The sequence below is a fragment of the Chrysochloris asiatica genome, unplaced genomic scaffold (assembly GCF_000296735.1).
Source record: "Chrysochloris asiatica unplaced genomic scaffold, ChrAsi1.0 scaffold00099, whole genome shotgun sequence".
NCBI lineage: Eukaryota > Metazoa > Chordata > Mammalia > Afrosoricida > Chrysochloridae > Chrysochloris > Chrysochloris asiatica.
Window position 1 is genome coordinate 9,510,585 of NW_006408617.1, and position 18,770 is coordinate 9,529,354.

The 18,770-nt window shown below is 39.7% G+C and overlaps 1 protein-coding gene across 1 annotated transcript in view; it reads right to left on the reverse strand.

Annotated features, from left to right (window-relative positions):
• The window catches only part of STK39 (serine threonine kinase 39), a 413,881-nt gene that overhangs the window by 175,700 nt on the left and 219,411 nt on the right, over positions 1-18,770 (reverse strand). Inside the window, exons 12-13 of the mRNA XM_006867035.1 lie at positions 10,017-10,139; positions 9,889-9,918 (exon numbers count right to left, since the gene is read on the reverse strand). Coding sequence (XP_006867097.1) covers positions 9,889-9,918; positions 10,017-10,139 — 153 coding nt within the window. The remainder of the gene's footprint in view (positions 1-9,888; positions 9,919-10,016; positions 10,140-18,770) is intronic.

Genomic DNA, 18,770 nt, shown 5'->3' on the forward strand with positions numbered 1-18,770 from the left:
TTTATAAAAGTAACGGTGCATGACCATTCTTGGTGGAGCGATTTGTCTTTTGGACTCCTGGTGTGGTGCTGTAGGAACAACACAGAACTGTGAACCATAAGGTCGGCATTTAAGGTCCAACAGCTGTTCTTTGGAAACCCTATAGAGGGGTTGCTAGGAGGCAAAACTGACTCAACAGCACTGAACAACAAAAGTGGTTTCAAAATTATCAGATAATTGCAATGAATAACATAAGCAATAGATTTAGCATTCACATTGCATCTAATCTCTAGTATAATTAATTTAGCCTAAATCCACACCAAATATCTTTTCTCCTGAGAACAAATTTCTGAGCTTAGAAGCAGACACACTATCTTATTTAAACTCTTCAGTGCTTCTGGTATGCAGCCAACAGGACGTCAGCCAAGAAATTTTTTATTAGCTTCAATGTTGTTGTTAAGTGCCTTTGAGTCGATTCTGACTCATAGGGACCCTGTATAAGGTTTCTGAGGAGCGGCTGGTGATAAAAATCGTAAAACAAAAGTACTTATTACTTCAGAATCTGGCAAAAAGAGAATCCAGAACTACTTGTCAAAAGATGATCAATAATGGAATAATAGTTGTAAATTAGATAAGTTAAGGAAGCCCATTCCTTAGAAATACCATCCCTCCCAAGAGTGATGGAAATCTCCCAGGCAGGCTCTATTCTTGATTTCTATCTAAATCCTTCAGTTCCTAACACATTCGAGCAGAGATTAAATATTTTTTTCAACTGATGGCCTTTATGTTTAATAGTATTATTACCATTCTTTATTGTACACTCATGCTATGGATTAAGTTTTGTTCTACCAAAACATGTTGATATAATCTATCTGTGGATATAATCCTGTTTGGAAAAAGGGTTTCTTTGTTGTGTTAATTCAATCATATTGAGTAGAATGGGTTCTAAATCTAATTGCTTTTTTTTTTTTTTAATGTAGCATTTATTTTAATCAACTTTTAGAAAAGACATCAGTTTTGGCATAATGTCCTTGCTTCTCAACATACTTTGTCCATCTGTCATACGTTTTTGTATTCCTTTATTAAAAAATGTTTTAGGCTGAGCTGCGAGTCACAAATGCACTGTGGTCTTCACTTCATCATAGATGAATCTTTATCCTTAGAGAGTTTCTTTCGGGACACCAAACAGGTGAAACTCTGATGGAGCAAGATCAGGACTATAGGAAGGATGCTTTAACACCTCAAAATGAAGTTTTTGTAGTATCAACAGTGTGGGCAGAAATGTGAGGACATGCATTGTCATTCAAGATCACAAGGCTCTTAGATAGCAGTCATCTGCATTTAATCTGAAGTTTAGGCTTTAGCTCTTCAAGTGAGCATCTCACTATAGTGAGCACTGTTGACTTGAATCTTTTTCCTGGTAGTGTTCCAGCACTGGCTCGTGAGAATCCCAGAAAAGTGTAAGCATCAATTTTCCAGCTGATAGTTGATTTTGAACTTTTTCTTGGTCAGCCATTGAGGATAGTTCCTTCCATACTCTGCACCATTTGCTCTCAGGCTTGTTGTGATGAACCCATGTCTCATCACCAGTAACATTTTTTTTCTCCCTTGATAGCCCTAGAGTCCTTCTGTTTCTGGTCTGTAAGATTAACTACTACCCTGTTTTTGTTACAAACTTCTACCCTTCACAATTGTGACAGTCACAATTAGCCATGATAACAATTACTCACTGGTGGAATCATAAGAATCTTATCCCCATCTCTTTTTACCAGACCTGTGTAGACAAGATGAAAACTACTCAGTGGGGACTCTATCTTCCCCCACACACTCTTAAACTAAACACCTCTTGAAACCTTGTAAACCAGTCACTTTGAGCCTTTATCAGAAGGTTCTGGATGGGGCTCAGGATTCCATCTAAGGTTCCTATACACTGAAAAGGCTCCACAAGAGGCCCATTTCACTGGGCAAGTTGTAAAATAAATCTAATCCCTTCTGAGTTAGAAAAAGGATCAGGCACAGAGATATGCACATGAAGTCAAGATCTATGTCATATGAGGGCTGTTTATAAGTCAAGGAAACTAGGAACAACTGGTTGTTGTTAAGTGCCATCGAGTCTGTTTTGACCCATAGCAACCCAGTATAGTGTTTCTGAGGAGCGACTGGTGAGTTTGAACCATCGACATTGTACTTGAAGCCAATCTTGCAGTCCTGTGTGTATCCTACAGCGCCACACCAGGAACACACTAGGAACAACACTTATTGTTACGTGCCATTGCGTTGGTTCTGACCCATAGCGACCCTGTGGAGGGATTCCAAAGAGCGGCTGATGAGCTTAAGTCGTCGACCTGGTGGTTCAACCAGATTTTGTAGTCCAGTGTACTAACACATAGCACCACACCAGGACTCCAGGAACAGCACTTTTGTTGTTGTTGTTAAGTGCTGTCGAGTCGGTTCCGACCCATAGCGACCCTGCACAGGGTTTCCGAGGGTGTAAATCTTTATGGAAGTAGAAAGCCTCATCTTTCTCCCGCGGAGTGGCTGGTACTTTTGAACCGCTAACCTTAAGCTTCGCAGCCCGATTCGTAACCACTACGCTACCAGACCTCCTTAGGAACAGCACTAGAGAATGCAAAACAGGAAAGCTCCAACATGGCCAGGACTCCGATTTTATGTCTATTCTATAAAGCCAACCACTTACGGTATTTCTGCTACAGAAGTATTATGAAACTAAGAAAACTGGCTTCAACCATCTAACAAAAAGAGACCACAAATAAGCGAAATAAGCACTAATTATCTACTTGTTACTAATTATTAGCTATGGTATTTTCAATAACCTTATATGCATGCAAAAGCTGTGACAGTGAATAAAGAAGACCGTAGAAGAATTGATGCCTTTGAGTTATGGTGTTGAAGGAGAATATTGAAAGTGCCATGGCTGCCAAAAGAACCAATAGATCAGTTTTGGAAGACGTGCACCCAGAGTGCGCCTTGGAGGCCAATATGGCCAAACTTTGTCTCTCATACTTCGGACATATTGTCAGGAGGGACCAGTCACTGGAGAAGGATATCATGTTTGGTAAGATGGAGGGTCTGGTAGCGTAGTGGTTACGAATCGGGCTGCGAACCTTAAGGTCAGCGGTTCGAAACTACCAGCCGTTCCGCGGAAGAAAGATGAGGCTTTCTACTCCCGTAAAGATTTACACCCTCGGAAACCCTGTACAGGGTCGCTATGGGTCGGAACCGACTCGACGGCACTTAACAACAACAACAAAAAGGTGGAGGGTCAGAGAAAAAGAGGAAAACCTCCAACGGCACAGACTGGCCAAGTGGCAGCATTGATGAACTAAAGCGTGGCAACAGTAGCGAGGTTGGCCCAGGATCGGGCAGTATTTCGTTCTGCTGTGCATAAGGTTGCTATATGAGTCGGTACTGACTTGATGGCACCTAACAACAACAAGAACTGGCCTGTCAACTAAGCACTGTTCAAACCCACCAGCTACTCCTTGGAAAACCCATAAGAGCTGCTGAGTCAGAATCAACATGATAGCACTTAACAACAAAACCAAATATTTTACAAGCCTGTTTCTAAAAAAAATTCAGGTTAAAAACATGGGACCAGTTTTTTTTTTAAAGTATTTGTCTTTAAATGTCAAGATACAGTGGTATGATTCTACAATTTTACAGCTTCCACTGGAAATTCTCTTGGGTTAATTAGGATCTACAACGGTCCAGGATCAAGCACATCTATCCAATGTGCCATACATTCAAAACTGAACTTCTGATTCTCCTCTCATTAAGGCTGCAATACTTGGATTTTCTGCTTTATACTTCCCAGAAGGCCAAACTGTCCTTTGAAAATGAAATGTTCCTAAAATACCCTTTTTTTTTTTTCTTCAGTATCTTACTTTATCTAAACATGGAACAAACAAATAAGGCAACTTTATTTCCTCCTAACCTTCACCCCAATTATTTATATCTTTTGATATAACCTCCACTTAGGACCTATCAGTAAACAATATGTGACTACTCATGTACTTCTTTAACACTGGTTTTTCAGACTCGTGTATTCATGTGGTCAATAAACATGTACAGAATGCCTATTATATGAAAAAGGGAAGCAAACATGAATAAATTCAACCCCAGTCTTCGAATGACATTAACTAACTAAACTGCAAACTAAATAATACACATTATTGAAAAACAGATTAAAATGTAAATTTGCTGGCATCAAAATGTACCATTTTGAAAATACGCATTTCTTTCTCAGAGTTTATTATATAGGTAGAAGATATTGTCAGATATTTAAGACATTCATGAAGGTTTTTGCTACTGATATCATCTATATAAATTCCAAATCAGTAATCACAATTCTAAATACCTATTCTTTATTTGCAAATGTACTCCCAACTGGCAAACACAAAAATGTTAATTGAATAGTGTTTTGTAACAGCAACCTAAGTGGTCAGCAAGAGTGAAATGGTTAAATAAACCATTTCCAAGTATCCAATGTAGTACTATGCAGCAGGTAAAAATAATGTGGAAAGATTTCCAATACATAAGGCAAGATATAAACAAATTTTAGTTCTTACAATCCCATTTATGTTATTTAAATGACATTCTAGATTTCTGTATGTACCTGTTGTTGTTATTGTTAGATGCCATCAATTTGGCTCCAAGTCATTTAGAAAACGAAGGAGCACCGACTGGTCCTGTGCCATCCTCACAACTGCTGCTTGAGCCCATTGTCACTGCCCCATGGTTATCTATCTTGTTGAAGGTCTTCCTCTTTTATGTTGAGACTTCATTTCATCAAGCATGATGTCCTTCTCTACAAGGACTGGTGATGGTTATGTGCCGTGAAGTCGGTTCCGACTCATAGTGACCCTATACAGGATTTACGAGGCTGTAAATCTTTACAGGAGCAGAAAGCCTCATCTTTCTTCCACGGAACAGCTAGTAGTTTCGAACTGTTGACCCTGAGGTTCGTAGCCCGATTTGTAACCAGCATACTACCAGAGCTCCTTACAAGGACTGGACACTGGTAATAACAGGCCAAATTATGAGAGACAAAGTCTTGCTATTTTAGCTTGTAGGGAGCATTCTGATTGTACTTCTTCCAACACAAGATTTGTTTGTTCTTCTGGCAGTTCAAGGGACTTTTAATATTTTTCTCAAACACCACAATTTAAATGTATCAATTATTCTACAGTCTTCCTTATTCATTGTTCAACTTTCACCATCATATGAGGCGAATGAAAATACCACGACTTGGGTCACATGCACCTTAGTCCTCATGTTGTTATCTTTTCTTTTTAACACTTTAAAGAGGTCTTTTGTAGCAGATCTGCCTAATGCAGTCTGTTTAATCTAAACTGCTGCTTCCATTAAGTGTTTATTTATGGATCCAAATAAAATGAAATCTTTGACAACTTCAATCATTTTTCCATTTATCATGATGTTATTTATTGGTCCAGCTGTGAGGGCTTTTGTTTTCTTTATATTGAGGTACAGTCCATACTGAAGGCTGTGGTCTTTGATCTTCTTCAGCCAATATTTTAAGCCCTTTTCACTACCAGCAAGCAAGGTACTTGTAATCATCTACATAACGCAGGCTGTTAATGAGTCTTCCTCCAATTTTGATGCTGTGTTCTTCTGCATGTAATCCAGCTTCTCCAATTATTTGCTCAGCATACAGATTGAATAAGTATGGTAAAAAGATACAACCCTAGTGCACACCTCTCCTTATTTTAAACCATTTAGTATCCTTTGTTCTGTTATAATGAGTGCCCCTTGGTCAATGTACAAGTTCCTCAGGAGCACAATGAAGTGTTCTGGAATATGTATCTTCACAATGTCATGATACACATAGTTGAAAGCCTTTGCATAGCCAATAAAGCACAAGTAAACATCTTTCTGATATTCTCTGCTTTTAGCCAAGGTCCATCTGACATCAGCAGTGATATGCCTAGTTTATGCCTAGTTCCACTTCCCCTTCTGAATATGGCTTGAATTTCTGGTAGCTCCCTATCGATGTCCTTTTGCAACAGTTTTTGAATGATCTTCAGCAAAATTTTACTTGCATGTGTTATTAATGATATTGTTCAATGATTTCCTCATTACACTGAGTCACTTTTTCTTTGGAATGGGTACAATTAGGGTTATCTTCCAATCAGCTGGCCAGAAAGCTATCTTCCAAATTTCTTGGCATAGATGAATGAGCAACTCCAGTGGGACATCAGTTTCTTGAAAGATTTGAATGTGCATTCTGTCAATTCCTGCAGCCTTGTTTTTCACCAATGCCGTCAGTGCAGCTTGGACTTCTTCCTTCAGTACCATCAGTTCTTGATCACATGATTCCTTTTGAAATGGTTGCACATCGACCTTTCTTTTTGGTACAGTGACTCTTGTGTATTCCTTCCATATTCTTTTGATGCTTTCTTCATCATTCAAGATTTTGCCCAGAGAATCCTTCAATATTATAAGGCTTGAATTTTCCTTCAGTTCCCTCAGCTTAAGAAGTGCTGATTATGTTCTTCCCTTTGAGTTTTCTAACTCCAGGTCTTTGCACATTTCATTATAATACTTGACTTTGTGGAGATCTGGTGTGACGCTGTAGGATAAGCACCAGATTGCAAGGTCAGTTTGAACCAGCCACTCCTCGGAAACCCTATACAGACTTGCTATGAGTTCGAACTAACTTACCAATACTTACCACCACCACCACCAACTTGAATGTTGTCTCGAGCTGCCCTTTGAAATGTTCTGTTCAGCTCTTTTACTTTCTCATTTCTTCAAGCTGCTTTAACCTCTCCACACTCAAAAGGCAAGTCTCATTTCAGTCTTTTTGACATCCATTTTGGCCTTTTCTCTCTTTCCCATCTTTTTAATGACCCTTTGTTGTCTTCATAGATGATGTTCTTGATGTCATCCACAACTCTCTGATCTTCAGTCATTAATGTCTAATGATCTTCAGTCATTAATGTCAAATGTGACCATGAATGGTCTCTAGATTCATGTGGGATATATTCAAGGTCATATTTTGGATATCATGGACTTGTTTTCATTTTCTTCAGCTTCAGCCTGAACTTGCGTATGAGCAATTGATGGTCTACTACACAGATGCCTCTCACCTTATTTTGGCTGATGACACTGAGCATCTCCATCTTTTCTTCACATAGATGCAGTCAATTTGATGCCTGTGTATTCCATCTGGTGAGGTCCATGTGCCTTTTATGTTATTGTATTTAATTCTCCTGTACTTCTGACTAAGCCTTTATTATATTCTCATTCTCAATGAGACCTACTTTGATCAACATATTTATAATCATAACCCCTTACTATATCCATGCTCCTTAACCCATTCTATTTTTTTGTTTGTTTGTTTCCATTTCTCCTAGCCAAATGAAACAAGCCACATAGCTTATCCATCTGTTAAGACTATTGTATACGGTTTCTCTCATCTCATTAGAATTAGATTACACAAGAACAGAAGTTTTTCCTAATTTTGCTCACTGATGCATCCCGAAACATATAAAACAGGTGGGTAATATATGAGTTCTGGTATGCCACTGCAAGTTAATGCACTGGACCTCAAGGTTGGTTTGAACGTCAAGGTCGGTGGTTCAAGCTCACCAGCCGCTCCTCGGGAACCCTATACAAGGTAGCTGAGTCACAACCAACTCAACAGAACTTAACAACAACAACAATACACAAGTATCTCTGATGAACAGTTACGCATTCTACATTTTTATCATTACCTTTATAATACTTTATATTTCCCTGACAAAGGAGGAGTGGTTGAAAAATAAGGGAGCTATTTTAGATTAAAATCTAAAAGAACACAGGAAACACACTATCATTTCTCATTGCGCTGTCTCTAACATGGCTGAGAGGACTAACTTCCAGCCCCGCCAAGAGGTAAGGTTGTCAGAAAACTGTAGTGAGAAACTGTGCAATAGGTGAGTCTGGTTACTCCTCGAATTTGGTGGGAGTGTCTACATTCAAACAGAAATTAAGAACCTATCTATATGCTTTCTTAATTAGAAATCATTATGGGAAAAGATAAGATGCTACCGGGAAACCAAGTCTCTAGATTTAGTGAAGTACTAAAAAGACTTTCAAATTCCACTCAAGAAAGTTGATAGTGATAACCGGTGACGATCCAAAAGACATTACTCCACACATTACTCTTTCTTGTATATACCGAAGACATTCTTGTCAAAAAGTTACTGCTGTTATCTAAATGGCAATTGTTACCAGAACAATTTCGCACAAATGGAAGAAGTGTAATAACATACTTTGCAAATCCTCCTGAGAGAAGACCTGTAACTCCTTACTCTTCAGTAGTATGGTGGAGTTCAGTGACAATCACCCAGCAGAGGTCTCCAACAGTGAACCAAGGAGCAGAGCTTTTTGAACCAACGATGTGCCCTGAACCACATTATTTTGTACTAAGAAGAACTTACATTTTCAAAGATGCTCTAGAAATCCATTTATGAAAAATCATTGACTCTATATTTTAGCCTAGATGAAATGAGCAGATGGCAAGGAGAAGGCAGAGTTCGTGACACCTGGTTCAGATCATCTCAGAAGTGCAGCACTATATCTGTGGAGACCAAGCGTCCCACTGAGGAGCTCATCACCATCTTTCCTCATCAAGGTGAACAACATCCTTGACCAAAGCTTGTATTTTATGAAGTAGAAACATTAACTTGTATGATAAACTTAAGAGCATCTAAAGGAGAGTTACAACAGGGAGGCAGACAGATTAAAAAGTCTCTAGGAAAGGCCTACTAATATAGCATTAAAAAAAAAAAAAAATGAAGAGAAAAAGGTGGGAGAAAAGAGTAAGGGAATGAGCAGTTTGTAGCTCTGATTCCCCTTCTCTTCAAAAAGTCCAGTTGGTGATTGCCACTTAAAGTCAAATGATCAGATTTCCTCCATTTAATCAAAGAGAAATATCTGCTAATTAAAGAAAGTTGGGAAGGATATCATTTGCAACCCAAAGTGTTCTGTTTTCTTAATGAGAATTTATCAAGGTACACATTAATTGCCAGGTCTGTTAAATATTTGGAGCTATTTAAATATGCTCAAAGTTCCTCTAAGAAAATTAGCAAATCTTTTTGAAACATGGTCATCATTAGTCACTATGCACTAAATAATTATGGAGATGAAGGAAATAAAGTTAACGGAGATGAAGGAAATAAAGTTAATCAAAAGATGACCAGTTCTCAAAGAGGAAGGGATAAAAGAGTGCTGTTGCCCACATATCCATCACCCAGATTTACAAATGAACATCAACAGGTCCAACCTAGAGTTTCTAAAAACTTTAAATGTCTGCATTATTGCAAACTAAATATCTCCAAGAAATGTTTGCAGTGTGCCTATAATGTTTTCAAAGTGACAGTAATACTGGGTAATACAAAGATGAAGTGAGCACCTAGTTTGTGCCCACTGAGTGCTGTATGTATGTGATCTCATCAATTCTCATGCAACTTTATATGGAATCCTGGTGTGGTGCTGTGGGTTAATGCGCTGGACTGCAAGGTCGGTTTGAATCAAAAGGTCAGCGGTTCAAACTCACCAGCCGCTCCTCAGGAACGCTATACAGGGTTGCTATGTGTCAGAACCGACTTGACAGAACTTAACAACAAGCAACTTAATAAGTACTGTACTGTTACCATCCCCAACTAATGGAGAAAACTGAGGCCCAGAAAGAAATGTAATTTGCTTCAATTACACAGCCCCAAAGGTACTCAGACAGAATCAGAACCTGTGAAGTCTAGGTGATCTTCTTATCATCTGCTCCATGAAAACAAAACTTTGAAATCTTTTCTTTCAGTGTATCAGACCCTGACTCCACCAGGGGAAAATGAAGTGGCATGGGGAAAAAGTCCAATAACCACTCACCTCGGGATTTTCTTCCTTTACTCTTCGTGACTGTAAAACAAATATGGAGCCATAAGTATATATCTCACACACATACATACATAGATAACACAGGTAAGGCTACTGTCATCACCATCAAGGTTTTTTACCTTTTCTTGAGAAAAAGCTGCTTTCCCTTCTTCACTCTTTTCATCCATCTCATCGTCACTCCATTCCCAGTCACCGTCTTCGGTTTTATGAAGGTGACCGCTTGACCCTGGAACTCTTCTTACCTGAACCCAAACAAACCCAGACAATTCTTGACTGCTCGTATGTGAACTGTGCTTCCTGGCACCGCCACTTAGGTTACACCACCCTGAAAATCAGCTAAGCCATTTTGATTTGAGGGAGAACTAACAATTAATATACAGAAACACCACACAGACTCCAGAAGTTCCAAAGCACTTTCATTCCAAAAATATTGTGTTCTGGAAATGCAGGACAACACACATGTAGAACAAAATATTTTGGAAGAACACCATACACGCAAGCCGTTAAAGGAACAAGCGTGTCTTTTGCTTTCATTTCTGTTAACACTTCATTAATAACTACACACAAAGGCCACATGGTATACTTCAAAACTGCCTAAGGAAATGTATGCAAGCTACAGACTGTGAACTGAGCAAAAGCAGAGAAAGCAAGGGGCCTACTAAATACTCAACTCCGGGTGTGAGCAATTAAACACCTAACTCAGAAAAGCAAATACCCTTCTGTTACCACCTTGCTCTTTTTCAGAATCTGACACCACGCTTGTTTTCCTAGGATTCTGCTCAACCTACTTGAGCAAAACAAAACAGCATCAGTCTCTCCTCAGGACACCTTGCAGCATTTCTGCGACTCGTGAGGTTGCTCACAGTACAGTCTGATCATCAGGCAGGCCAGAGTTTAGACGATTATCAGTATTTCCTCAATTATTTCCCATGTTCTGAACTAAGGGAGAGATGCCATCTACAGTGGATACTTTCAAAATGTCTTTGTGACTGAAAGAAGCAAAACTTTTAAAAGCATTGGGAGACAGAGAACACACCTGTGACCTTATTAAAAAAAAAAAAAAGGAAAGAAAAAACAGACGTAATCAAGCAAAGCAATAGAGCAAATGAACAGGGTATCATCAGAACGGGGAGTGCTTCATTGATTTGGTAAAACTTCAAGCAGAAAGGAATTCTGGAGATGATCTTATTTTACAGATGAGGAGACAAAGATCCTAAAAGTGACCCAGAGTGGAGGGTAAAATCAAGGCCAGAACAAAACCTCCAGGACTCTTACTCAAATATGAACTGTCACTGAATAATTGTGTGTGTGTGGGGGGGAAATGTCAACATAATGTTCAGGAAAGATGGTGAAAGACAATGATGTAAGGAGAATTATTTACTGTAGTAAGGAAAAAAAAAAAAAAAAGTATCAGAGGAGCTTCACTAACCCCAAGGGAAACACCGCAGAGTATGAATTTAAAGTAAGCAAACATACATTTCAGAACAATGAGAAGTCTTAAACAACAAAGGCTCAGGGCTGGGTTAAATTTGAGGACAACTGTTACCAGGTGGAACCTGTAAAAAGCAAGCCTGACCCCTGATCTCTCAGTCTAGAGGATTTGATCTCAAGTACTACTGCAACATGGAACTTTTCTGCGCAAGCACAAAATGCATCTCATAATTGCAAACCATTATGCTCATGTTCACTTAAAAAATGCTTTTGACTCTACTTCAAACAATGTTCATTTTAACGAATTCAATTTTGAAACACTTAATAAGACACCTCTGAACTTCGAATATTTCTTCCACTTGCATTTTAAGTCACTGTAAAGACCTAATGATGGTGATCTTAATGGTGATTATTGTTGTTGTTGTTATGTGTCATAGAGTCAGTTCTGACTCATAGCGACCCTGTACAGGGTTTCCGAGGCTGTAAGTCTTTTCTGGTAGCGTAGTGGTTACGAATTGGGCTGCGAACCTTAAGGTCAGCGGTTCGAAACTACCAGCCGCTCCGCGGGAGAAAGATAAGGCTTTCTACTCCCGTAAGGATTTACACCCTCAGAAACCCTGTACAGGGTCGCTATGGGTCGGAACTGACTCGACGGCACTTAACAACAACAACAACAACAAGTCTTTACAGGAGAAGAAAGCCTCATCGTTCTCCCGTGGAACAGCTGGTAGTTTTGAACTGCTGACCTTGTGATTCGCAGCCCGATTCGTAACCACTATGCTACCAGAGCTCCTCCACTATAATGGGGAGTATAGACCTTTACAAAATAGGGCAGAATGAATGAGGAGATGTCATTTCAAAGGTATAAAGAAATGGCTAAAGGCAGAGGAAATAGGTTTATGTTGACACACACAATAAACTTATTTTCTGAGCCATGCTAATCATAGTGGTGATGATGGTGGTTAAGTGCTGTCGAGTCAGTTCTGACTCAGAGCAACCTCATATAGGGTTTCTAAGCAGTGACTGGTGATAGCCCAATGGGATAGTGTTAATAATTACATGTAAAGGAAATGACTTAAAGTCACAATTTTTATAAAACATACTATTAAATAAGAAGGGAGAAAAGTAAAATTATATATCAAAAGTACAATAAAACTCTAGCTTTACTGAAATTGTACAAACCAAGTATAGTCGATGACTTAGCACTCTTCCCAGTAGTCTCACCCCAGAGATCACACTAAGAAAATCTTCCTCTTTTCAAGAAGAGTCAGTTCTGATTCATACCCTAAATTTTAGTTTATACCCTTTCCTTCCTCGTCTCACTGTATCTTTACAAGATCTGTCTTTTTTTTTCTCCAGAAGCAGGAAACCACCACATATAATAAAACAGCCAATGTTCTTCCATTTCTATTTTGTTTTAGAACGCTGGCTGTCTCCCTCTTCATTTTATTTGCTGGCACAGTGAGAGATAAAACACAACGTCTAGGATCATAACCTCCAACACTGAAAGAAATGGTGAATGGACCTTTAAGCAGTAAATATTGTTTGAGCCAGTAAAGTTTATAAATGTTGAACAAATTAAGACAGAGAATGCTGAAAAATCTATGTGGGCCCAAATATCAGTATAATAGTAGCAAGAATAATAATTAAAATTTGTCTTTGAGAATGTCCTCTCAGGTTATTCCTAGGGGAAAACAACATGCAGTATAATCTGAAACCCAGGCTTCATGGCGTTAACTATGTGGCACTGATCTTTAGGGAGGAGACCAAAAATCAGGTTTACAAACTGACATTCTTGTTGAGCATTGCAGGGATGACGGTAAATGACTTTTACCTTTACCAGCCATGAGAACTTGGTTTTACAAAGTTTAGAAGACAAGCCGTCTTATTTGATAACTTACACTTTGGACTTTTCCCCTATGAATTTTTTTGAAGTCCCGTGAGTGTGTATACACTTTTTAATCTCTCCCCCCTCATCCCTTGCAATGATGAAAATGGAGGTTATTCAACCTTAGACTCTGATTGCATTACTGTTACACTGCTGTTGTTGCTCTAGTAAATGATTGCTAAATCCAAATAAACATTCTCCATTCCTGAATGGCCGGCCAACAATGGCATGAGTCACACAGCCATGCTTCCTGGTGCCGGTACAGATCCTCACACTCCACTCCTGGTCAAGTCTTCAGTGCTGCTACCACACTCCACTCCAAGTGTGGTCCATGAGCCAGTATCACTTGGGAGCTTGTTAGGAAGGCAGAATCAGGGACCCCACCCCAGGCCTACTAAATCTGAATCTTCATTTTAATAAGATCCCCAAGTGATTCATATATTCACTCAGGGCGCAGCATCACTGTGTTAGACAATGCTTTACCTCATTTTTAGATTATTCCATCTCCTCCCAGTCCATAATACCAGCTGGTATTTATATAATGCTAGATACTGCATTTGAAGCATTTCCCACTAATTTAATTTTCACAGTATGGATTGAGAAGCACTTTATTCACTCTTTTTTTCTGAAAGAAAACCTGAGGTACAAGGAAGCTAACTTATGCCTTGACCAAGTTAACCTGCCCAAGCTCATGGGGCTGGGTGGGAGATGACAGTGCTGAGATGCTGAGACCAGAAAGCTATGCATTTAAAATAATGCCACCTGCTACCCTGAGAAAAAGGCGCTCTGGTAGCGTAGTGGTTACGAACAGGCCTGTGAACTGCAAGGTTAGCAGTTCGAAACTACCAGCTGTTCTGCGGGAGAAAGATGAGGCTTTCTGCTCCTGTAAAGATTTACAGCTTCACAAACCCTGTACAGGGTCGCTATGAGTTGATTCCGACTCCACGGCACATAACCACCACCAGCACCCTGAGAAGATGAAGTATATCCAATGCATGCCCCTTGGCCCTCTTTTTCTAATAAACATCTTCAGATTTTTAGTCTCTTACTCTCTTCTGTGCAAGTAAAACTGATTCCTCCTCCTTTCTAAGGTCAACACCTCCTACCATGCTCTTCATTTATTGATTCATTCACTCATTTCTTCAAGACATTTACAGCCAGGCCCTGGCTCCTCTGTATCCATCTATAAACATGCTCAAGTCTCAAACTGTTTGACAAAAAAGGGGGCCTCTAATGATGTTTTTTCCATAAGCACTCATTCCTTCATTCTTTCCTTGCACAAATGTCATTGTTCTAAAAATAGTCTATAATTACAGCCCTCATTTCCTCATCCTACCCTTACTCTTTAATCCCCCTAAAAGTATCTGTCCCCACTAGACCACCAAAACTGCTCTCTCTCTTTCTCTTGAAAACTTGCTGACTTCTTATCTGTATACATTCCAATGTTCTTCTGCTACTATAATGCTATCTTTCAGACACAGCGGAACCATATTCAAGCTCTCTTCAAAGCTATATTCAGGATATTTCTTCTTCCTCTCAATTGCCTTTCTCTATCTCTTGTTCTTTGTCTTCTGTCCTTACTGCAGACTTACGGCTGCTCATGACCCACTAGACAGCAGCCTCATGAGTGAACACATCTCCTATGGCTTCTCCTCCCTCATTTAAACTCATGACCCTGGAAATTTCATCTTGACTATTTTCCCAGCACATGCTGCGATCTACCAGGTGTTCTGTTGGATATAGATAAGATGTCCTATGAATTTCTCAAAACGGAGTTTGGCAACTCCAACACATTCACCTAATTCTCCATCCCTAGGCCCATTCTGATGCATAAATCTTAATGTCTCTGACACAATACCTGTCATATAATAAACACTCAAAATATGACAGGTGCTATTATTCTTATTATAGGTAATCCCCAACTTACAACATTTTCCAGCTAGGAGGAATCACACTTAGGACCGTCTTTCTTTCTTTTGCTTACATAATGTATGAATAACACTAAAGAAACAGGAAGAGACAATATTGAAGCTATAAATTTATATGTAATGTTTCCAACTCCTTACAACAAGTATAGATTGGATTTGTGAAGATTCTGATAATACAAGGAAACAAAAATGAAAACTTAAAAAAAAAAAAAAACACTGACTTATCTCAGAAAAGACTTATAACTGATTCACAGGTATGGAACCCTCTTGTAAGTTGGGGACGACTTCTACAGACAATCTTCTGTCTCACAGCCCAAATCTGTCAAATATTATATTTGCAAATTTTACCTTTTCAGTTGCTATATCGCTGGTTCAGGTCCTCTAACAACTCGTTTCTCCTTTTGAACAAACTGCTACTCAATTTCCTGACCTCTAATGGTTTGGCACTGTAGGATAAGCACTGGACTATGATCCACAAGGTCTCGGCAGTTCAAACCCACCAGCTGCTCCTCAGAAACCCCATACACAGTTGCTATGAATCGGAAACGACTCGACGGGACTTTAACAACACCATCAATGGTTTGACTATTTTATCCTACATGTTGCCAATGGTGGTTGGTGGTTATGTGTCATGAAGTCGATTCCACTCATAGCGACCATGTACAGGGTTTCCAAGGCTGTAAATCTTTCCGGGAGCAGAAAGCCTCATCTTTCTTCCATGAACAACTGGTAGTTGCCAACTGCTAACCTTGAAGTTTGCAGCCCGATTCATAACCACTATACTACCAGAGCTCCTTAGCAGTATGCATAAACACTCAGAAAATCTATAAGAAGAGCTCATTACCACTTACAGAATGAGCCCACGTTCCTTAATAGTTAAGTCCCTATATAATCTAGCCCCTAAATTACTTTTATTCAGATTTATTTCCTACCATCTCCCTTCATAAGGAGCCCTTGTAGCATAGTGGATTACAAGTTGGGCTGCTAACTACAATATCGGTAGATTGAATCTACCAGCTGCTCCACAAGAGAAAAATGAGGCTTTCTGTTCCCATAAAGATTTATAGCCTTGGAAACCCTATCTAGTTGCTATGAGTCAGAATTGACTGGAAGGTACACACCACCACCACTACCACCACATTCCTACATAGTCTCTACAATCTAGTTGCGTGTGTAACAGAATACTTTGACGACTCGACCTTTTGCATATGTCATTCCCTTGACCAGATCTAGTCCTCTACAGTCTCATCTATTTTTATCTAAAACACTTCTGCTGACTCTCCTAATTAGAATTACACCTGTACCTTTCTACTAGCCTACTTTGTACTACATTTAACAGATAACGCATCAAAATGCATACTTCTTCAGGGAAGAGGGCTTGCCTTAGCCATTTTTCATTCACTCATTCCATCACAAGGGTGTTTTTGAATACCTATTCTTGTGGCCACTTCCAAGAAAAATTAATAAAATAAAGGCCTACTTCTTAGAGTAGTTCACAATCCAGAGAGGTGGACATACGTTTAAATGAGTTTCAATACAATTTGTCTACTATAACAAAGATACTCACAAGATCACAGAACACAAGATGACTGATGGCTGAGGCACACAACAGGAGGCTTGCTGCTGAGAGATTAGTAAGAGCTCATCTAGCAGTGGAAGGGGAGAGGGTTTTCTGCTCAGAAAGAAGGGAAGAAATGACCAAGAACCCTTAACTCATAAGGTGGTGGAATTAATCATAGTACTGGGACCTGGGGTGTTGAGTTTAAGTGATAAGGCTGGAAAAGCTATGTGAAGAAACTTGCTCAACAGAAGTGGAAAATTCAAACACCTAAGGAGCCAAGGAGGAAATAGAAAGGGGAAAGTAGACCAAGTGAAGACGTCAGTCATGTAGAAAAATGTTCCCTGCAAGGGGTCATGCAGCATTGGATGAGCGCTACCACTCGAAGAGAGCCCCAGAGTTGCCAGATTTGATTTTTCAAGACGAGTGAAAAAAATCGTGTGTGTGTGTGAGTGTGTATGAGTTCTTCTGATTTTTAAAACATATTAATGTCAAATTTTAAAAATCCTTCTCAGCAGCCTCCCAGTATTTTTATGTAGCTACAGGACAAATTTGGCATGTGAGTTTACATTCCCTGTTGTATGTACACCAAATCAAAACATTTCTAATTCAAATGATGGGTAAACACAAACAGTTTTCTATGCAGGTGAACAGAGGGTGAGTAAAGGCTATACTGGGCCTTCAGGGTCACAAAGACCAGAAAGAAAGCAGTCTTAACTGTCCTGGTACTACTGACACACAGCAAACAACCCCCAAACAACGTGACTTCAAGCATCAACCAACATGGACACATCGTGGCAGTCAGAATTGCTTCCGGTGCTTCAGCATCACTGACAGCATGTGCACGAGAGACCGGAGTCAGGGCAGCCCTGCCCAGATTCCTGACACACAGAAGCAGTGCAAGGCAATGATGAAGGGACTGTGGTTTTAAGAAGGTTGTCTGAAGTGCTTCCATGGAAGTAAGGGAAATGTGATTGGAAACTAGAAGACAGGAGAACGCAGTTAGGTAGTAACAGAGAGTTTGGCAACACTGTCGTCTAGCATTATGCAGAAAACAGAGATGAAGATAACGAACGCAATGATGTAGCTAAAGAGATTTCCAGGCAGAATATTTCATGTGGCACCTGGGTTCTGCTTGTAGCGTATGATGAAACGTAAGCAGAGAGAAATGAGCCAAAGAACAATTTGTTAAATATAAAACCACTCCTCATTTCCAGCCTTTCCAGATGTCAAATGATTCTCAAACCAAGCAGCAGATTTAGAACCAAGACCAAATCCCCAGAGTGAGACCCTGAGATTCTTCGTTAAGGTTTCAGAGCGATCTCAGGTGGTTCCTTGTGAATTCTTTCAGAAAGCCCAGAGGCCTTCTAAGGGACCTAGAGGGCACACCTTGAAGATCCTCCCAATTAAACAGTCTGCTGCTGAGAAGGGCAATAATTTTATAGTACAAATAGTGATCAGCAGATTGTTGTTGTTAACTGCTTGTGAGTGGGTTCTGACTCATAGCCACCCTATATAGGGTTCCCGAGGCTATAAATCTTTGCGGGAGCAGAAAGCCTTATCTCTCTCCAATGGAGTGGCTGGCAGGTTCAAACTGCAGATCTTGTGGTTCCCAGTCCAGTGCTTACTGTAGAGCCACTGTGCTCCCACTGTTAAGTTAGACTAAAAGAAACAGACCATAAAATGAAGAAAACTTTGGATCTCCAACCTTTTATGGGCAGGAAGCATCTGAGATGGGTATTCAACTGCAAACATAGGTTCTCCTTATAGGGTTTTTTTAAAAAAAACAAAAAACAAAAAAACACAGGATGACACAAAGAGAAGACCAAGAGAGTGGAAACAGGAACCCCAGAGAACAGTGGATTAGGACTGAGCCATAGTCAAATTACTGACAAGTATTTGGTTTGATTCAAAACTGTCATACCCCTATGTGCCTCCCATTTTGCTTTCCCTTTGGGGGAAGGCCTTTAAGATGCCTCAAATCCTGTTATACTTTGGGTGCTAAGGGGGGCAGATAACTTGTCCGTTCAGTGCACAAGTCTTCAGACTGAGAAGAATAGGGTTCAAG